This window comes from Nelusetta ayraudi, unplaced genomic scaffold (assembly GCF_046127955.1).
Source record: "Nelusetta ayraudi isolate G7.1 ecotype Tasmania unplaced genomic scaffold, CSIRO-AGI_Nayr_v1 ptg000128l, whole genome shotgun sequence".
Lineage (NCBI taxonomy): Eukaryota > Metazoa > Chordata > Actinopteri > Tetraodontiformes > Monacanthidae > Nelusetta > Nelusetta ayraudi.
Genome location: NW_027466178.1, coordinates 1,372,706 through 1,395,279, shown reverse-complemented (window position 1 = coordinate 1,395,279; position 22,574 = coordinate 1,372,706). Strand labels below are relative to the sequence as shown.

The following is a 22,574-nucleotide window of genomic DNA, read 5'->3' as shown; positions in this document are numbered from 1 at the left end:
TATATATAAAGAAAAATCACAACAAAATAGAACAAATCACCAGTACATAATACATAACAGCAACATTTATTTTCAGCAAACGTGTCAATAAATATTTTTGTTGCTTTGCCAGCTGTTTTGAACTATTTAGAAAAAAAAAAGTTTGCCTCGTAAAATTAAAAAATAACTTGGAATAATTTTGAAAATCATGGCAATGCCAAGTCTGAACAAAATGTGTAAATACCTTCCATGAATGAGCTCAACATTAAAAACACATTTCACTCCTGGTGGTTGTGAAAGAGCTCAAAGTTCTGAACAGCTCTGGGGACGAGGAGGTGAAACAGAAGCTTTCTTTTCTTATATAATCTGTCATTGCAGTGTTGACTGAGTCAAAAATCCCCAGTCCACCCAGTCTGACACTGAGACTAGACCCAGTAAAAAAGGACTCTGAGACCAGACCGAGACCCTTGAAGTGGTCTGGAGACCAAGACCAACCTCCAGTACAACACGAGCACAAAAGTGGGGACTGTTGCGTGACCGCAGCTCCTGCGGAGTCGCTGCTACGGAGCGTTAAAGCGGCCGCTTTCCCTCCGCTGTGGTGCCACACATAAATGATGCAACGTCCTGTGAAAGTGCTGGAACGTGAGGGTGCGTGAAAAGGAAGATTTTGTTGAGGCGGTTTTTGTTTTTTTGTTTTCACTGCACACGCAGACGTGAGGTGTGGTGAAACAACCTGACAGCAGCGAGCTTCCACGTTACGCACGCTACATTTCCTCCCGTCCGCCTCGCTCACTTTGTTGAAATGCCGCTTTGAACGAGACTCGCTCGGAAGACCAACACCCCGTTTGGTTTTTCCGCTGCCTCCCGCGGACGGGAGGCGGCGTGGCGACGGCAGCCCGTCCACTGCGGCCGTCTCGTCGGTGAAGTGCGATCTAATGAGGACGTGTAACACAGCCTTCCACTCCTCCGCTCGCCTCGCCTGAGACTGGGCCTAATTAGCACCGCTGTCAAGGATCTCTCTCTCCCGCCCGTTCAGGCTCACTGCAACATCGGCAGTTATGGCACGACACAACAGTGTGTGAACTCTTACGACATGCATGTGCAGTGGCAGCAGCGCCATGGAGTCATTTATCAAGTCTGGGATTTTATCTTTAACCCAGTGATGCTGCTGCCACCATGCAACTCAAGATGAAGATGTTTACTGAGTCTTTTGAGGTCTGATCTGGTGAAAGTGAAATAGAAAATGTTTTCGAGAAAGGGAGACGAAGGTTATTCGTTCGAGGAAACCAATCAGATTTGTGTATCAGGCGGTGGCCTCCTAATGGTGCGAGGTCCACCTTTAGCTGCACTGAATCAGCTGGTGTTTAAGGGAAGTTTTTTTGATTATTTACAAATGGTACAATATCTATAAGTTTAGAAGAAAAAAAAAACTGCAGTTGTAGCAGCATTCATGCTAATTTCTTTCATAGCAGCTATTAATTACAAACTTAGGGTTTGGCAAAATGGATGGGCCAGATTTTATATTTGAAATTGAGTAATCTGACTGTGATCAAGTTACTGAAAGAGTAGGAGAGATGTTTTCACTGCAATGTTTTCAGAGTATATTTGAACTAGTTCACTAACTAGATACTCCATAGATACCTCATAATCTGGCTGAGTGGGTTTGAAAAGAACGCAGTATGTAATGAAAACCCTTAACTTCTTTTTCTTTTTTCTTTAGTTGGTTTTGAAATATATTCTCCCCCAGCATATAATTCCAAGTAAAAGACACCGGTGAAAACACAGACACTGTGCTAATTAGGTGTCCTGAGCAGCTTCGGCAAGAAAAACAAGGAGCCGCAGACATTATACATTAACGCTCCAAAGGCCACAGCGGGAGCCCAAACAAAACCGCTAATTGGTGCCCGATTAAAAAGTGCAGTGGTGGACGGGGCCGTAAAATATCTCAGCAGTGCTCACGTCAGCTTCAGCTCAGCACAGAAGGTTCACGCAAAAAAAAATAATGTTTCTTTCTCTCACGGCGGCCAAGTATAAACGAGGAGCATCTTGGCTTGTTGTGGTGGACGATTCTCACTGGGAGGTCGAAGTTTAAGAGCAAAACAGAACTGAACAAAATCACACTAGTGCTGAAAGAAATTAGCCTGACATGGCAAATTTCCCAAATCTGTTGGAGGTAAGAAGCCCAGAGTGCAGATCAGACTGGTTTACTGCCAGCTGAGATTGTATAGTTATGACTTGATGCTTCCCATGAAGGTGATTTATGACAACATATCATTATTATCGTTGTACGTCATCATTTTCAACAGACTAAAGTATTGATTGCAATACAACAACAACAACAACAACAACAACAACAACAACAACGGAGTAGAGCCGCTGCTCCTCCACACCGAGAGGAGCCAGCTGAGGTGGTTCGGGCATCTGTTTCAGATTCCTCCTGGGCGCCTCCCTGAAGAGATGTCCCACTGGGACGAGGCCTCGGAGAAGACCCAGGACACTCTGGAGGGACTACATCTCTCGGCTGGCCTGAGAATGCCCTGGGGTCCCGCTGGATGAACTGGAGGAGGTGGCTGGAGCGAGGGAAATCTAGGTGTCTCTGCTGAGACTGTTGCCCCTGCAACTCAACTCGGACAAGCGGTAGAAGATGGATGGCTGGATGGATGAATGGCTGGATGGATGGAACAACAACACAGCACTGCCTCTTTCCAATGTGAAAAAGTCATCCATTTCTGATCAAACCACCTGTGCTGCAGTCTCCACTCTAATCTCTTTAGCAGCAGCTAACTCTTTCTGGCTTCCTAACTCTAACGTTGTCTTACGTTGGTTTGTAAGGTCAGCTTGCAGCTTTTTCACCAGAATGGGCCAGATTGACTTTGAGCGTTGCATGGATTTTGTTGCCAGGATGGCTGGTCCGCGAGTATTTCTGAACCTGCTGATTTCTTGGGATTCTCACTCTCTCTCACACAGACACACGCACGAAGACACACTGGCCCTGTCTAGGCCCCCATGACCACGGTGCACCATGTTGACTTTGGCCTCCACAGCCACCAGATCTCTATCTGATGGTCGATACGCAGCCAAAATCCGACGTCTTGATTTCTTTGTGCGACCAAAAGGGTCAAAAAGAGTTTTGACCCAGTAGAAGCGAGATGTTCCTCAAGAAGTGGCCTCTGAATGTATGTAAATGCGCCCCAGAGATTCCATTTCAATGACTTTGAGGGTCCCCCTGAGGTGTTCTGTGGGGTTGATGACTTGGTTTCTTCCTTTAATTGCATCAGTGCCAGCAGCTCAGCAGTTCACCCGCCACGAGGAGGAGCATCAGCAAAGTGAACAGCGAGTGTCTGTCCTTTTAGTCTGAGTGTGCAGCAGGTGACACATCACATCCCATCACCACGGTGACTTGCGCCACCTCCGAGTGGGGCAGGCAGTGGGGGGTGCAAAAACACGTGCGCATTAATCCGCGCCAGTCGGCCTGATGACTTGACGTTACTGCACGCCCACTGGAAGGCACGAGCGTGTTCACCGAGGGAGAAGTGAGTGGTGTTGGCCATTATCAGGTGGACGGGGACCCCCTGAACGGGCTCCAGATGATGGGCTTGCTGCTTGCAGGTCCCCACGGAGCCATTTGAACGGTGCCAAAATTCTCTTTGCGCCTGCCACAACACATCACGCCAACAAGCCGCTCAAAGTGCATCCTTTTGTGATACCACGGGCCATTAATCCAGCACAGGTGCCCTCGTGATTAACTGACAGGGGATTATGGGGGAGAGAGCAAGACAATCAAGTGAAAGAAAGGTCACAGCACTGAGGGGGAACAAGGCTCCATGCCCTGGTGCTCCATTTGAGCCTCTTTTTGGGGTGTGAAGCCCAAGTCCCCAGTGTGAGCTGGCGGCAGCACTAAACGGATCGAGCGGAGCCTGAAAACATCCCAATCACCCTCAAGACCTGCAGCGGAACAGTAAGTCATCTGTGCACCTAATTATCACCTCTTGCATAAATGATGTTTTCAATTTGACCGTTTGTCGTCATGGTGACGTTTCCTTTGGCCGAGGACAGGTTGGATCATTTTAACGTTGAGCATTTTGGATGTGGTGCAGCGGTTGGCCCGGGGAGCGCCGAACCAAATGCAATTTAAGCTGCATGATTTCGAGGTTGTCAGAGTGATCAGACATCAATTGCCGATTAGATGGCGGGTTATTGCTCCCAAATGAGTGTCATGCAAAGACATTTCATTCTCCCTTTACACGGTTAAAGGATTTGCGCAGCGGCGACGGGTCGGAATTCAACCTGCTTTGTTTGATTCTTCTCGGGGGAGGGGAGGAGAGGAGGAGGAAATAGACAGTTCAGCATTTCCCTCGCTTCACAAGAACGGCGAGGTAATCAATTCCATTTACTACACATCCAATGCACTTAAATGTCCAGCACCAATGACCGTAGGCTGCAGAGTGAGGGTGCGTTTATCGATAAAGCAATTAATTGCAACTCCTCCCATAACACCGTCCGCCTCGTCTGGGAGAGCCGCTTCTCCACAGGTCTGCAGCAGCAAAAGACCCACCGCTAACTCTTCACATATTATTGATGGTTTTGTTTGTATGTTTCTTTTTTGGACGTTGGGACTTCATTTAAGTGTTTACCATGCTTTTGCTGAGAATGTTTCCTCTTGAAATGCATTATGTAAAGAAAACATTGACATTTAAGCAATGGAGTACAGCTATGGAGTACATCGACCAAACCTGTGCAGTGAAGTTAACATTTTTCATGTACATTTATTTTAGTTTGTTATCGCAAAAAAGTAACATAGGGCTTTCCAAACAGTCACATATGATGTGTTTGTGCACAATCCCTGTTGTGTGTAAATACCTGAGTACTGAAGTCTGTACATTCTTACTGCCTTTTTGAGAAGCCACGGAAAATATTTTGATTATGTTTAATACAAAACCTATACAATTATAATGTTAAATTTACACATCATCAGCATTGAAGGATTTGAATCGACATCATGTTGTTTTGTTTGTTCGTTTTGTTCCAATTGATTTTTTTCCCGCCTTCTTTTATTTTATTTTCGCTTTAAAGTCTTTTTAAACTGAGCTCTCAAAAAATTGTGCTCACTAAGGTGCGTAATTGCGCATGGACCATCATTTAGACATTGCTGACTTTGCGGGTGCCAGTGCAGGTTTAAGAGGGGTCGTGTGGGTAGCCGCTGCCCGCCCAGCAGAGAGGGACGAGCCGGTCTCAGGAGCGAGGACAGATAGAAGACCGAAAGGAAAAGTGGAGGGGGGGAAACATCTTTTCACCTCTGTAAAGTTGGACGAATACGCAAAGGAGTGCCCGGAAGTGGGAGCAGCGTAATTTTAACGGTAAGAGGGAGCAGAGAGGGGAGAGAAGGCGCGTTTTACCAAATACAGGCTCGTTATTTTATGAGACGAGACGTTTTTTTTTCCTCAGAACGGAACAAAGTCGTTTCGATTTAAAGCCTGCGTTGGTTACCTGGAGGGGAGCGAGCACGACGCGCGCATTTGTGTCTTATTTTGAAAGCGCCAGCCGGTAGTTCCTCTCCAGTTTTCTTAGCGCTTCACGCTCGCTGTGTGTGTCAGAGCTCGCTCGGCTCACGGAGACAGCAGGATGCCGAGGGAGGACCTCCGACACACGCCGTCCGTCTCACCGTCTACCGGCGTCGCCTGGCGGCCACTCTGATGGGCGTTCTCGCCGCGCTCTTGCCCTCCTCCACGCTCGGATATTTTCGCACGCCGCGACATGAAGCGAATGAATGTGAGCAACAAGAAGTGTCCTGCTGTTGTACTTGTCTCCAGCGTCGCCGGCAGTCAAGTGCTCAGTGCGGATGCGGCGCCTCGGTGATGCTTCAGTTGTTCGTTTCTAGAGGATTTGGTCTTAGCGCAAACTTTCCCCCCCATCCTGTCCTCCCGTGTCGTCTCTGTCGAGGTTCTCCACCTTTGCAACACGGATTTGAGGATTTGAACAACTCCGACAAAAGCACACCGACCCCCGAACATCTGCTCCTGGCGGAATAATCATTGTTCGCGGTTATTCGGCCGCGCAAGCATCGTCTTCTCTGGGGTGGGAACACGGCTGATGCTTGCCTTTGCTCGTCCATCTGATTCTGTGTTTGTGTACGTGTGTTCGTGTCGTCTCGTGCTCCGGTTTTGTCTCATTGTCCCGCGGTGGCATGAAAATTCACGAATGCGTCCAAGGACATGCATAGAAATTACGCATGCACCGTGACGGTTGTAGGCTGTGCGTAATATCCTCTTACTGTGATCCCTGCCACATGAATGCAACCACCAAACACATCTGTGAGCGTGTCTTGTGACCGTGGAAGATTTGGGAAATCCATCTCCGCTTGAATTCTGTGTGTGGGCTTCTCTGGATGTGTGTGTGCTGCACGGAGTATGGCAAAGGAGGCTTTGGACGTAAAATGAGACAATGCTGGAATATGATTTCTAAAAGAAGAGTCTGTTTTGATAAATTGACAATTGAAAAAAAAATTTACCAGCAGATGATAAAGACAAAACAGGACACCTTTGTCGTACGTGTGTGGATGCATTTGCGCGCAAGCATGCACCTCCGTCCATGTGCCTGTGCCCGTGCGTGCGTTCCTGGCAGTGCTGACATCGTACCCTCTGTGTGTGTGTGTGTGTGTGTGTGTGTGTGTGTGTGTGCGTGTACGTGTGCGTGTGTGTGTGTGTGTGTGCGTAGCCACGCTGGAAGTCGTCCCCCATGTGGCCGTCGGGAGTGGGAAGCAGGCAGCCGTGCCCGCGGGAGTCGGCCATGCGCAAGGCGGCCATCAGCGGCCACATCAACGCCCTGCCGCCGCACAACGTCCCCGGCGGCCGCAGCGTCCGGGTCTTCATCTGTGCCAACCCCGACGGTAAGAGTCAGCCTCGGAGCCTCCCACTGCGCTCCACTGACACTCTGCTTAAAGCCCTCAAATTACACACCATCGCTCCGACATTTCAGACCTCCTTCAGAGGTCCTGGGCGTCTATTAGAGGGATGTTTCGTGTTGTTGAAGGGAAGCACTATCGGAGTTGTAAGACTTGTGTGCAGCTCTAATGAGGATTGAATGAGAAAAAGACAGGAATTATTATAGTGCGGAGAGTGGACATGAAAACAGCTGCCATCCTTTGCACGTGCTGTCATTTCTTCCACTGGGAAACATCCTCACGCCATCACAGTGTACAAGAATTATAACAATAATGTCTCTTTGTTCCGTTGATGCATAACCCAGAAAAGAAAAAGAAAAAAAGGTCAATCATTCCCCTCTTTGAGCTGGTCCAAAGGAGTGTGTTGTGAAAGGCACAATTGTGCAAATGTGCTCTTTGTGATGTCACAGTGGGCACTGACAACTCCCCAAGGTTGGCGACAACATCTCAGTCAGGTTTTGGTTCCGCCCTTTGACACGGTTTTGTTTTTGTCTCATTCAAACACATGGAAGGTCCATCGCAGCATTAGTTTCAGTGGGAAGCTAAGTCAGAGAATTTGTGCTAGGGATTGCAAACACAAGGCTAAATATGCTGTTGTAGAAATCTGTCGATAAAAAAAAAAAAATGATTCACTTAAGGCTGCCACTCTGCACTTGGGGATCAAACATATAGATGTGAAAATAGGGAGAAGATGAGGCCAGGCAAGCAAAGGTTCCCAACAGCAGATTGTCTTGGACGCAGCGTAGTGGTGAGAGCAGAGAGCAAGACAGTGGGATTCACCAGGGAGACGCTGGGTTGCAGCGCTGTATTTGAATTTGGCCTCCGGGCGAGCGGGTAAAAATAGGCTCGGTGCAAGTGGAGTAAACAAGGCAAGGTAGGGAGGGGGGTGTCACATCACTGTCATTTACTTCCCCTTGTTGAGCAAATTGCTACGGACACCCTTATAGCCTGCTGCAGTCTAGACAGCAAATGGTCCGGCTGAGTCAGTCATTTAGAGCCAGCGCTGCCTCATGGAGACCCCCACTCCAAAATTGCAGACTTGATGTGTTTGATGCCTAAACAGCAGGCAGTCACTTGGAAACTGACCGTTTCCACAACCTCTCGACAAGCGCTTCTCTCTCCCTGTCAGGGCTCGTATCGCCTCCAGTTCCAAAACTACAGCCTGTCATTTGTCAGCCTGTGAATATGGATCATTATGGGAATGGTTCAACAATTTAGCAAATTCGCCTATTGCAGTAATCCCTATCGTCAATTGAGAGGGTACAATTTTTTCTTTTTAAGATCCAGGGGGTCAGACGCTGCCCTCCCTCAGAGCTCATCAAAATGTGTAATCAAACAATGTGGATAAGTAGTGACCTGCACATTCACCACGCCATGAAATAATGTAAATTACCAACCCAGACCCAGAACGCTTTTCTTTGAGCCAAACACCAAGGAAGTAACTACGGCACCGTCTGCTTTCCGCTCAATGGTTTCCTCAAGACAGCAGTTTCAAGTATTTGCTTCATCTGTCATAATGTTACATAATTTCACATAATTGTTTAATAGCGTGGGGATTGTGCAGGTCACAGCTAGTCCACGAGAGCGCTGCAGAGTTGCTGGATTGTGTATTTGGATGAGTTTTGAGGGAAAGGAGATCGGTACTGCTCATCTCCGTTTTCAACTTTTCATTTCATCAGCTTCAGCTGACAAATTCTCATTCTGCACTTACCGTGTCCCAACAGAAGTCGGTTAACTTTAACGGCACCAGCACCAATGGAAAGATACAATGTCTTGCAAAGCAGCAAAGCCTAATGTCACATTTCAGTCCAACACGTAAAGCGTCCCAGGAGGTTTTTCAACTGTTTGCCCTCTTCTTGTTTTGAAGACCCTAAATCACCCAGGGGGTTTTCGGCTCCTAGGGAAGAACCTGGTTCTCCATGTTCACTAGAGGGGGCTGTCCATGCACTCCTGTAACTACGAGCATTGTCCTCGCCGTGTGTGTGCCGCGCACCGTACGCCACAATGATTCAAAACCTCCCTGACTCACGCAGTTGGCAGTCAAGGTTTCCCTCCTTGAACTGCAGCGCCACGTATGAGGGAAAGCTGAGTAACGCCATCCGAATGATAATCACACTGTCACAACAGTAGCTTTATGGCGTCAGCGTGACAGGGGAACCTTTCAGCTTTGATCTACGGCAGTCAGGAGTTTTATGCTCCCTCTGTTTAGATCAGCTGAATACACTCGCTGACAAGGCCCTCAATCAAAAGCAATAAGACGACTGCTGACTGCTGCATCCACCCTCAGCTTGCCTTTTTTTTTGTTGTTGTTGTAGTCGTTGTTCTCAGGGTGACAAGACAAAATAAATAAATACATTCAAACGTTTGTGGCACACATGTGGCCGATAAGAAGTTCCACGGCGCAGTTACAGTGTCGGCCAAACTCCAGGACGTTACTGAATCACTCGAGATGTTGGCTCAGGTGGACGATCACCCTTTTACCAGTGTGTCTTTGTGTGGCCACAGTCGATCAGTCAAACCCTCCCACTCCTCGCCGTCCGTTTCACGGTTGCAGTCTGACGGCAGCAGCCGAGCAGAGAAGCAGCCCGATGTGATTTACTTTTTTGCACGCCACTCCTTTTAGGGTATTATGCAGCCCGTGTTGTCCGTCAATACCCCTCTATGTGCCAGTGTGTGTGTGTGTGTGTTCACAGACACCTGTACAAGCGTATCAAGTCTGAGTCCATTACCGCCGACACCCAGTGGGGGCGCGGTGGTGCTCCCGTGCGGCAGGCGGCTATTTGTATGCAAGCCATCACTTAAGCGGTTTAAAGTTGATAAAAGCTCGAGGCCTCGGGGATGTGAGCCATAAAATCATCCATCCCACAGCCCAATCCCTCCCCCTCAGCTCCCCTCCACCGCTCACGCATCAAGGCTACAGTGTGTCACCACAGAGGCCGCTAATTGCGTTATTTTTCACCCCACAATTACAGTCGGCACTCAGTTTTATCCACTTCAGTCAGTGTTGGAGGTCTTTAACTCACATTTCCATAATTTCCTGTTTTTTTTCCCTTTAGGAGGCTCTTTCTCCCTGAATGTTTGTTGTTGTTGGGTTTTTGGTTTGGTTTTTTTCGGTGGGTGGGTGGGTGGGGGTACGGAGAGCCTCTAGAGGAAAGGAGGGCGGCTGGCTAAGACAGTGTCAAGGGGGGCTTTTCTTTAATTAGGCTCTCAGGGGCCAGCGAGTGCTGGATCTTTGGCCTAAGTCTGGCCCCGTTTCTGCGCTGTTGCGAAGTTTTGTGACGCATGGCGCCGCGCCTCTCTCTCCCCCACTCTCCTGCCGTCGTCCTCTGCCTCACTCCCCAAGGCTTTGGCAGCAGTTTGCGCTGACCTCTCTTTGAGTTTTATGCCGCGCTCTAAAGCTATTCCTCATACCCCCAAGACGCCGTTTCTGACAAATTCAGCAGTTCAGCGGTTCCCCGCGTGTCCCAGAACCGTTTTATCAAACACACCGGAGAAGCATCCCTGAGGGAAGACGCTGTCGGCGGGAGCAAGCAGCCTGCCAAATTTGGCAGAACGAAATTTCAAATTGTTATCTGTTTAATTTTCAGGACAATTAAGCACTGGTCTGTGAGCAGTTTAGATGTAACCGGAGCTTTATCTTGCAAGTCAACTGCTCCTGCTGAGAGGATGCTTGGAGGTGATTGACAGTGCATTATACCCGACCGGTAAATTTTAATGACTCTTTCAGTTATTTTCCTCTTGGAATAAATTGTTTGAGCCCAGCCTGGTGTCAAGTGAAATTGGAAGTTACCCTAAAATGAAGTAGTTAAGGTTTGTAGTGAGGGGGCAGACCAATCCAATTATTTCATATCAAGATTGATCTTCATCTGCTTTTTGTAAGAATCAGAACAAAGTAGTTCATAAAGATGGAGAAGTTGTTATCATTGTGTGTCAAAAGACATTGGGCCATTGTGATCACAAGTACATTTGTTTTACAGTCCACATAAAGAAGTGTTTACATTTTAAGCAGTTCTTTCTTAACTGAGTTGCTAGAATGTCAGTTGCCACTAAGCCAATGTACCATAGCTTCCTTTGGTTGCCAGGCTGAAGTCTTTATTGAGCCTTACCAGCAGGGACCACGGCCAAAACCTTATCCGGTTTTTGGTCATTTTCAGTGTGCAGTGTTTACATGCAAAAAGAGAATCCTCAATCTTCCTCCCCCTGCATAAACAGTGAATACGAGTATCCCAGGAGGTGATCACTTGGCTGATGCTGTTCCAGTCAGCAGTTATCAGTATCTGGGATAAGGCAGTGCAAGGAGCAAAACTGGGTTACTGAAATCAGAACATGATTATCTGCACAAAAGAGCAGGACACTATAAAATAAAATCTTTTTAGGTATACTCGCATCCATGAAAACCCAATTATATAATGTGTACCTGCGAGGAGAGAAGCATGACATCATGCCAATAATTCTGAAATGTTCCAAGCTTAACTGGAACAATAAAAGTCGCAGATGACTGGAGTGTCAGTCAGATGACATGAATCTTGACAGCGTCATCACGGCTGAAGACAATCGGGCTGTAAAGGGTGCAGTGTGTCCCTGGCTTTGACGTCACTGCCCTGAAAGCCTCCTGGAGGTGCTTTTGAGGCAACAGCTGTCAGCACAGATGTTAACGCTGAACTTGTTATAGTGCCTTTTGATGTCTGACAGACTTAAGACTTACTGCGTGCAAGCAAACACGCTTCAAGCCACTGACAGAGAGGCACAGTGAGATCCTATCCCTGTCGTGTAGCTCCATGTTTTACACCGCTGTCCGTCGACATCTGAGTGTGGATGGTGGCACAACAACCTCCAGTGGGTTCAGAGTCGGTGGTATTCAACAAATCTGTAGGGTCGGCCCACGCTTGGGGTTGGCAGGAACATCTGGCCTTTATGGATGGCTGCTCTACGCAGGCATATGAAGCCGGGAGCCTCTTCCAGGTCATGCGGTATCGATTTGCTCACTGGCTTGGCGAATACAGCGTTCGGATTCATAACCGTGGGAAGTTCACAATTTGCTTCTCCTTTGATGCCATCAAATGCGAGATAACCGTAAGAAGAACAATCTAAAACCATCAGAAAGGGAAGGAATAGACGACATGACACTACAGTCGATATGTCTTTTCACATTGCTAGCGGCGGCCTGTCTTTAAGAGGAATTTTGGACAGAGGACCGCATTTCCAAATTGGCCAGTCTGCTATTTATCAGTGGAGAAGGTTTCAACAAATTTCATCCGGTCCTCTTCTGCTGGCCAGCCAATAAAAACAGTCTTACCCACAGTAAGCCCAAGGCAATTATAATGCCAGACTATCAAGTGTTGATAGAATAATGTTGGAGATAAATCTACCCTTCTTTGTATTGTATTTTGAGGAACTAGTATCTCAGCAGAGGCAGGCAATGTTAAATAGAAAAGCAGGTAGTCCAGGTAATATAGGTCTGTCTCTGTCCTAGCCTACTGCTATACAAGAAGTATAACTACATTGCTGCTGAGACACTATTTCCTCAAAATGCAATGTGATGCAAGAGTTTTATCAATAACATTATTCTATCAACACAGACATTTGCACCAATAGTCTGGCATTATCATTGATTTGCCTCGGGTACACTGCGGAGAATCAACACATTTTTCTGGGTAACTCTTCGTGTCGGACACCTACGGGGTTTCTGGAGGTGGATATATCACAATCTCAAGCGCCGTGATCGTGCCACCGTGTCACGACGTTGTTCTATTTGCGACGACACTTGTCTTGCGAAATCGCTCCCTGTTTTAATCAGAGCTTGCTACGTGGCTGCGCATACCAAGTGGCCGTGGAGTCGGTGTGTGGTTTGATGAGAGAGCTGCCGTTGATGAGGCTCAGCTGTGGAGTGACCGCTATCAAGAGGACCGAAGGATGATGGGAAATATCAGTTGCAGAGTGTTGATGCTGTTTATCAGACAAAAATGGGAATCAAAGCAGTTGCTTTCCCTGAAATGAGGTTGGATTTTGACTCTGTAGGTAAATATGAGAAAACTATTTATCTTGAATTGACTTAAACTGGCAACCCGGTCAGAGTGTTTTCCCAATCTGTGGGATTTATATCACACTTGAATCTCAGAGAGAGCCCACAGAAAACATTTCAAGGGGTCAAATTTGGTTGGTGAGAGGACCATCTGTCTGTCAACCAAAGCAGGCCAATCACGTTTTATTACTGCAAACTCGTCAAGCAACTAGGTAACATGAGGTTATCTCCTGTTTCAATTGGATGACATTTGACATACATACATCCTTTGACAGAATGTCATTCGACATACTAACCTGGTTAACTAAAGCCACAGCCAGTAGGAATTATTAAAACTTTTCAGTGCTTTTATTTGCTCTTCCTTAAATTGGCAAGAGTTCCTCCATTATGATAAAACTCACAACATTCCATCAGCCACAATGCCATCACCATTATTGACACACTTAAAGAAAAAAAAAGTTTCCCACTTTTTTTTACGACTAAACCCTTTTCCGTGGTCCTTTCCTCAGTCTCCTCAAAACACTCTGACCAGCTTAAAAAAAAAAAAAAAGGATTCTGATTGGATCGTCTCAAAATGAGAATTCTGACCAGAAATCTCAGCATTACAGCTGCCCTGCAAGATTATAATTGACTGCCCAGGAAGTGCCCAAAGGCTGGAGGGGAAAGGCGAAAACAGGAAGTGCAGGAGCTGACGAGATGAGTCTTCAAGGACAGACAGATTGGTCCACAGCGTTGAAAGAAATAGATTGGAGGGAGGAAATAAACTGAGGGGAGGGACACATGCGAGAAGGACAGCAAATGCAACATCCAGTCTTTGTTCCACGCTTTCATGTGGGTGTGTTCTCGAACACACGCAGGCACGCGCACACAACGCACACGCCACAAAGCTTGCATCAGGCTGCCATAACTCATCATCATCCGACAAAGACACAGCGCGAGGGAGAGAGAAGCGTCTTGCCGCCATCAGCACAAAAGCGGCAACAGCGCAGTTTAGTCCGTCGGCTCACATGCACACGCGTCTCTCTCCGCTGTTGAACAGGTTTGGCTCCTTCTGCCGCGTTACACTCATCAAAAGAGCGGAGCACCACCGATTCTGTCCCATTTGCATACTATCACAACTGTTTTGGTTGCTGATTTGACATTTCGCTCGGGCAGCCCGGGGCAGACGCGCGCACGGTCCCGCAGCTTTTACTAAAGATAGGCAAGCAAGGAGAGAGAGGGAGAGAAAGAGAGAGAGAGACGGGGGAAATACGTCACCCCAGTTCCGCGGTGACGCGGCTCTTCTATTCGCCCACGTCGTGCAAGGCCCAGTTAGCGGCTGAATTTTGCCTTGCGTCCACCGTGCGGCTTCATGTGCCAGTTCTCGGTCTGCTGGGCATGTTCTGTTTTTAACTATCTGTCAGCACCCTTCAGAAAAGAAACAGAGAGGGAGAGGCCGGGCCTGTCCAAAGACATTACACTAACCATTTGGACGACAGTGGCAGAGGAGAGGAGGAGGCGGAAAAGTGGGACAGATCAGTCAAGCCGTGGGCGCCGCCTTGCTGGCGCCCCCCGCCCTCCAATACCACGTGTGTCAATGCGGTGCAGAGTTTCGTCCGTGGCAGCCACAACCCTCTCAGGTGATCTGATCCATATGGAAACTTACGAGGTGTAGATAGATGAGGTGCTCAGGCTAGATGACGAAAAGCATCAGTGAGTGCTCAAAGTGGCGATCACTCTGCTAAATCATGTTGAAAAAGGGTTGGAAACATTTGTGTTCTTGTTAAATTTATATTTTGTAGGATTTGGTCCGTCGGTGAGCGAAAGCAGGCTTGACCATGGACTGTATTTGAAACTATTCAGGCATTTATCATGAGAGGAAGTTGAGCTAAGTCCTTTCCAGCCACTACAATCATTCTTCTGGTGAATGCGGATTTATAAAAGGCTTGACATTGGCATTTGTTCTCATTAAACTGGTCGCTGTGATCACAAATTGATTGTAGACTTTTAACAAGGCCATCTATCAGGATGTTTTTTCTCAATCTACTAACAACGGTCGTTCCCTGTGCTTCCGTAGCTTGTTTACAGTAGAATATTTCAGATGGAGGGCAGTGTCTGCCCTCAATCACTGTTACAGAAGGAAGATACAACCAGATAATCCCTCCATCTGCCGCACCTTCACTATAAGAGCCCAGTGGAGTGGCTCCACATACCTTGAAGCACGAGCACAGCCTTGGAGAGCCATTATTCCAGTGTGTTCAAGCCAGCTTCTCCCATTTTTCTCCTTTGTGAACATCACTCAGTGGCACTCAATACAACTCTTTTTCCCTCCTTTGGATCGATCGGAACGGCCATCACCGACATCTGCATAGTGAGAGTTTTTCCACATTGCTTCTGCAGTATGAAATGACTTTCATGCATTTGCACTTTGTGCCACATCGTCGCAAGGAAGTGAGGCACACCAGCACACGAAGACACCATCCACCGCTTTCAAGAGGAGCACCAGTGGTGTTGACGTTAATCATTCTTATTGAACGTATAGCATATAGGCATAGGAACAAAAACAAATAACATTATTATGAGTGATATGAGTGATGTGAAGATGTGATTTAAGAATGTGGCAGTGTTGATTTCATAATTCTGTCCCTTGTCTCCAGACACAGAAGCAGAGAGGAACGCGTTGAAGGAGCATGTCTACCCCAAACTTCGAGAATTCTGCAGGGAGAACTACGGCATTGAATTCCAGGTAACTCGCTGCATTCCATTTGGTTTGCCTTTGATTCAGTCTAGCCGTAGGTTGCCAGGGCTAGACTGTTAGCTGCCTCCAAATCTACACCAATGCTCACACAGCCATTTGGTGCCTGTAGGGGAGGTGGCCCACGGCTGCGTGCTGGGGTCTTCGTCCCTTAAAGCAACCAGAAGGCTAGCAGAGATAAGGCCTCCATTGGTGGAGGCTAGCCCTGCTCTAACCTGGGATAAGGTGACATAATGAGAGGGCTTTCCTTGTGTTGTTGTGGGAGAACTGCATGTGTTCTCCTCGTGGCATGAACTGATTGGCGTCATTTGCATTGTAAATGCGGCGTCAGTGTACGCGGAACGATTCCTATCGGAGGGTTGTTTGCTTAACAAATCCGAGTGAGCCCTGCAGCCAGGACGGTGAGCTTTCTGTTAGAAATTGTTCCTGAAAGGATCTGAGGAGATTTTGCTCCCAAGGGAGGAGGCACGTGACCCATCCCTCTCCCCAGAGTTGGATGGTGAAGCAGCTAATTCCAATTTCATGCTATCGATGTTTGGTTCCGAAATTGCTCTGAGCGCATAATAACCTGAAAGTGGGATAAGACTGAGTACAAGGGCATCTGCGTAGCTTCCCTGTCATCACTAAAGAAAAGGCAACTAAAGTAACATGCAACCACAACACAACTCTTGTGAATTTGAAACATGATTGTAGCATGTGAGACAGGTCTTGATTTTTGAGAGTCTTTGACCAATTTTACGTGTTCTCGTCCTCAACACTCTTTGGTCTTGTCTTGGTCTTAATACGTTCGGGTCTTCTGAGAGTCTTCATCTCAGTGGCATTGGCTACATCTCAATAAAACGTTAAAATAAAGAAGCCAGAGCAAAAGTTGCTCTGTGTCTTGCTGAGTGTGCTAAAAAGCAGAGCTGCCAAGGAAGACTTAGTTCATTTTCACACTAAAAAGTTTGTTACGATTGGAGACTTGGTTCAATTAGGGTTCTAATCTTCAGCTGCACTGAGTTTGCTTTAACGCTGCAATAAGACACACAAACACAACCTTTCGAATAATGTATTCCAAATCCTTGCCTGTGGTGACACTGACCTAAGAATTATTGAAGGACAAGACAATCAAGAACAAGAAACTTTGTTCATTTATTGGTTAATTCAGGGTATTTTGCTATATGCACACTTGTTTAGGTTGTGTTTACCCACAATGTCCTGCCGCACTTCCTGCATTTGGTCCATTTGAAGTGGATCGATGGGCCGCTCACAGTTCCCCAAAGAAACTTTCCAACTTGAACTTGAGTTCGATTAACAGGGCTGGTGTGAATGCAGCCTTAGGGTGCGTTCACTTCCAATGGGACACCTGACCCATATGGTACGACTGGGACGGTCCTTGACTACCACAACAAATTTGTCCAAAGCCTTGCTTTGGTTTTTGGCTGCCGCTCTCCACGTCACACCATGGCTGCCATGTGTCTCAGCCATCCAACTCCTCAGCAACACAGCCAAAAACTCGACTGGGAAGTCACACAGTGGACGTCCTTGTGATAACAGAAGGTTTTGGATTTGGTGTGAACTCAACCAAAAGCACCAGAGTGTCCTGGTGTCTAAGCAGTTGGGATCGTGCAGACAATTATTTCACATTCAACCCAACGCAACAAAATGGGTCATTAGCAGCAGGTCTTATAAGCAGACCGGTTGCGTTGCTTCATTTTCAATTGACATTAAAGCAACATATTTTTTGACTCCGATGAGGTGGCTCACATTTTAGAGCCCACCGTGGCCCCACCAGTCAAACAGTTTGCCCACCCTTCGTCTAGCCCTTTGCAGACCTGATGCTACTATTAGCGCAGGCGTCAATTATAGGCGAAGGGGGAAGGTTCAGAGGCAGCGCAGCTCATCAGAATGATCTGGCCAACACTCCCTCGTGTGGGGACGTGCGAGATGGTGCTAAAAGAGTGCAGTCGGCGGCGGCGTTTTGGCTCTGCCATCTGCGGCCACGTGTCTGTCTAGTGATTCAGCTCGCTGTGACGAAGCGTGAGCTGAAATGATTATGCAGAAGGCCCGCGAGTTAATACTATGACTCACTTACTCTGCTCTACTTCTCCTTCTCCTTCCCCTACTCCTCTGTCTTGCCCCCTCCTCCTTCCCCTCGTTCTCACCCACGCACGACGAGATCCGTCACCTTTGCTAAAAGCAGTTTGCTGAATAACGACTTGAATCATGGCGACGTGTAAAAACGTGTGACATTTTTCTTTGGTTATTATTAACCAACAGTGTTTCGTTGTCTATTTTTTTTTTCTATTTCCTCCTGAGCGTGCGGACACACACACACACACACACACACACACACACACACACACACACACACACACACACACACACACACACACACACACACACACACACACACACACAGCTCACTCAGTGTCTCGCTGGCGCACACTGACACACATATGCCAAGCTGATGAAACCCAGTTCTCCTCGGTCCCTCATCGCTTGACTCAGTTTCCACGCTCCCCTAACAGGATGTAGAGGGATTCGCAGGGAGGGGACAGAGGGATGGAGGGATGGAGGGGAGGAGAGGAGGAGGAAGCAAGGCGCCTCAATCCGGCCCACGGGCTGAGGGCTGCATCCTGACTCAGCCCGGCCTTCACCATCCCACTTCACTTCTTTTTTTTGTTTAGTTTTTCACAACCAGTAGAGTTCCTGAAGTTCACGTCTCTTTCAGACAAAAGACTAAATGACTCGCAATTCCGATGCAGCGAACAACAACCTGAATGTCGTGTCTTGGTCTCGGCCCCCCCTCCAGTGCCGCGCTGCTTCTAACTGGCCGCAACATTTCAGAGGTGAAGCCGTTAGTCTCCCAGTGTGCGGCTCTCCTGCAGGAGACAGATGACCCGCAGGATTGACAGCTTCATGCGATGCCTCTGACTAACCTAACGTTCCATTTACAGGCGACAGATTTTGCCTTTCAGACTCTCAAGCTCAAATTGATAAGAACTGCAACACAACCGCCTCCACCGCGCTTTGCAGGCTTTCTGGAAGCAGCATCGGTAATAACATGGTCTGATGTCTACAGGCTTGCCAAACTCGCACAAGCGCACAGCGAGCACACAGAGACACACACACACACACACACCACACACACACACACACACACACACACACACACACACACACACACACACACACACACACACACACACACACACACACACACACACACACACACACTACAATTAGAATAAAAGTTCCCTGGCCGCGGCTGCGAGGCTCTGTTCAACGGCTGTCACTCAGGGAGTTTTTTAAGAGTCTGCGAGATGGCGGACGAGATAATGGCGACATTTCATAATGATTTGTTGAAGGGAAAAAAATGGCCTCGCCATGTGATATCTTTTATGCTCCTACTTATGCAGAACAAGGATTACGGCTGCCAATCTGGCTTTGTCAGAAGTGGCCGCAGTTGCTCTTATAAGATGTCACCCACTTAAAACTTTTAAAGCGCAGAAATAATCTCAACACTCTGCTCGCTGTGGAAGTTACTTTTCTTCTAAATATCCTCTTATATGAGAAGTTTTGGTTTCGGGCTTTTCCCGGGTTGGCATTTTGAGTATTTTAGCAACAAGGCCCAAATTATGATGTATCGAGGAAGGAAAAAGAACCAATCATGACGTGAAATGACACTGTGTTGGACTGTCTGTCTGCAGTGATGCTGTGGTTTACCATGCTCCCGTAAAAACAAAAAATATCGATAAAATGTTTCTCTCAAACTGGCGATACGACGGTGTAGTGCTTAGCAATGTCACCTCTCAGCAAGAAGGTTGTGGGTTCGATCCCTTCATGCTCTCCCTGGGTCCCCCTGGGTGGGTGGGTCTGTTTTCCAGGAACTCCTGCTTCCACTGGGAAATCTAAATTGGCCTTCGGTGTGAGTGAGAGTGCAAATGGTTGTTTGACTTTCCATGTGGCCCTGTGATAAACTGTCGTCCAGCTTGTAGCCCCACCTTCACACAGACATCTGGGATAGGCTCCAGCACCCCCATGAGACCCTGAGTGTCGGAGGAGGGAACATTGGAAAGTGAGTGGATGGATGGATGGATGGATAGATGAATGGATGGATTCCTCTCACACCAGTACTCAAAGAAACAGAGACACTCGCGGCAGTAAAGAGGAGCTATTTTATCTCCTCTCTATTTTATGGGCGGTAATTGAAAGCAGAACTCGCAGATGTTTGTTTGTTTATCCCTTTCATCTGTTAACCTGGCCGCCTGGTTTCTGGCTTCGCATCTGCCAGTCTGTTCTCCTTCTGCGCTTCCCAGCAGGCCACAGTCCCTCATCCTCAGCTGCTTCACAGGCTGATGTTTTCTTCTGTTCCGTCGCCTCAGAAACGCTTGCGCGTGCCAAACAGCCTGGGCTGGAAGGAGGCCGACAATCAGCGGAGACCATCAGAAACCAAACTGGTCTCCGTTAAACCCAATATGCAATTTTGATTCTGTATGTTTTTTCAGCACAGGGTGGAAGTAAATAGAATGGAAATTCCTAAACGTTTTCTTTCAAGCGGTGCATACTCACAGGGCCAGGGTGCTTTTCTCACCCCGGCCACTAGGGCTGGAGAAGTTTCAGTTCCCCTCATTATGTTGTGCAGTGAATCTCCCCTGAAACTTTTAAAACCAACCATAGATTTAATTTGTGCCAGAAATTTTTAATTTATTTCAGATTTCGCTCTGCCAAAGAGTCAATCAAAAATCTTGACGTCCTGAAAAACCTTGAATTTGCCCTGAGACGACAAAATGTCTTCTTGATAACTTTGACTCCCAGTTGAAACACTAAATGTAATATCTTTTTGACAATTTGTCCTAGTTTCTCTCTTTACTCATTTTTTTTTGGTCTCACTTTGCTGCAAAATATCAGTTTTCAAGCACAAATTTGCTGCTAAACCCTCCTGGACTTCCAAGAAAGCAGCATTCATGGAACATTCTCAGAGATTTACCGCATGTTCTCGATTAAATTGCCTCCAGTGAAGAGCTTAAGATGTATTTTTATGTTGGCACTGTATCTATTCTTCTGCCCAGGGGTGGTTGTGTTGGTGGGGTATTTTTTTCCCCCCTACGCTGCCTCATTTCATGCCCTTTCTTCTCTGGCATCTTAGGCATAATCCCAAAGTCTAATAGTCTAACATTCAATAAATGTTGGAGGGCAAAAAATAAAACGGTTCCTCCTACACTTGACCTACCACGGGCGATTGCCTTCCAAGGGCAGCAGAAAGCCTCTTACGCTCTTATGTAAGAAGAAGTGTGGCGATATGGAGGAAATAGGAAAAGAGTTCTAAGAGCAGCAAAGACAAAGAGTTACAAAAACAAAAAAAAGGAGGCGAGCAAACAAGGAAAGTAACAACCGTCTGTCAGTAATCCTCTTCCCTGATAGCTTCACTGGCATCCTCGCTCCATTTGGGGATTAACAACCCCCCCCCCCCCCCCCCTGCAACTGTCTGCACACGTGCACGCACAGGCCTCGGATGAGCCAACGACTCTCTTTAGCTTTTTTTTATTTTTTTTTCCCTAATTAGTGCGCATCCTCCCCAATCACCTGCAAGGAAACCCAGTGGCCCCTCGTCTGGCAGCAGAGGCCACTGCATCCTCCCACACCAGGAAGCTGCAAGTAGATTAGTGACACTGATAGACACTCGCTGGATGTTAAGCAGTGAGTGATCGAGCAATCCCCCGTGCGTGCGTGCGTGCGTGCGTGCGTGTGTCTGCGTTGTGTGCAACGGTTTTCTTCTTCAAAGCAAAAGCCCTGTTCTGAAGGATCAGAATAATTAAACGAAAGCTTACCGCGCCTAATATTTTTACACCCAAACACGTCAACTCATTTATCCCTCGGCTGAAACAATCACTCAACAAAATCAAGTTGAGGAGCTGAGGCAACTCATCAGTAGGCGGGGGGTTGTTGAGCTTTTAGAGGGTTTTTTAATACAATAAGTCTGTTATTGAAAGGTGCGGCATTAATGTACATATTTAATAAGTAATGCATTACTATTGAATAAGACAGAAAATTACATTGGAAAGCCTATCCTCGGTCTCAAAGGCTACAAACATTATCTCTAACAGTATTTCAAGGGCGATTGGTTCATGAAGGTAATAAAGAGGGAAAAATAGGCTCCAGGCCTTCTGTTACTTTTTCCTGAATATATATATTTTCACACATTAAATGCAACTGAACTTTTTATGCGACTATACTGCTTTACTTTATGCTGTTACTTTTATTATGTTGATTATTAGAAGTTACTTGATGTAAAACCAAAAAAAAAAATCCCCTCCAAGTGTCTCCTACCAGGGAGGTAATGGTGAGATAATCTTGAGTTGTTTGGCTCGTTTTCACTGTTGTCAGCCAACTTGTTGTTGGTGGCAGGGTTGTTTTTTTTTAGGCGTTGTGGATCTGCCAGTCATTGTGCCAGAGCTAAACTCATTTGAGCTTGCTGGTCTGGCAGGCAGCGGAGCATGACGGGAGCAACGCACCCACCCACCCGCCCACTCCCCAACCCTCCTACTACCCCACCTGCTCTCCGCTTCTGACTTCTTAGTCCTCGGTCTGCCGTTGAAGCAGCGTATTGGACGGCAAACCAGGACGGAGGAGGCGTGTGATGACGGCTCCACACGGGGAGACACCAGAGAGGGCAGCACACAAGTGGCATGTTGGGTCGTGGGGGGCGTCTATACTGTGACACCTGTTTCCTCATCCTTCTCCCCCCGGGGTCAAGGCATCAAGAGATGATACAACCCAGTTCAGTTATGAACTAAAGAAGCCTTTTGGTTGAGATGCAGAACAACAAGTTCAGTTTCCCCAACTCAACCCTTAGGATCCCTTAAGATGACCTGGATGACTGAGAACCTTCACAGACAAATCAACAATCTGTGTCT

General features: G+C 47.3%; 1 protein-coding gene across 2 annotated transcripts in view; it reads left to right on the top strand.

Annotated features, from left to right (window-relative positions):
- Window positions 1–5,596: 5,596 nt before the first annotated feature.
- The window catches only part of nwd2 (NACHT and WD repeat domain containing 2), a 33,767-nt gene continuing 16,789 nt past the window's right edge, over window positions 5,597–22,574 (top strand). The window contains exons 1-3 of one of the 2 annotated variants that reach the window (XM_076050665.1): window positions 5,597–5,748; window positions 6,694–6,865; window positions 15,578–15,666. In XM_076050665.1, coding sequence (XP_075906780.1) covers window positions 5,734–5,748; window positions 6,694–6,865; window positions 15,578–15,666 — 276 coding nt within the window. In that variant the 5' untranslated portion in view covers window positions 5,597–5,733. Of the gene's footprint in view, window positions 5,749–5,915; window positions 6,055–6,693; window positions 6,866–15,577; window positions 15,667–22,574 lie in introns of those variants that run through there. The other variant, XM_076050666.1, reaches the window with a different exon arrangement.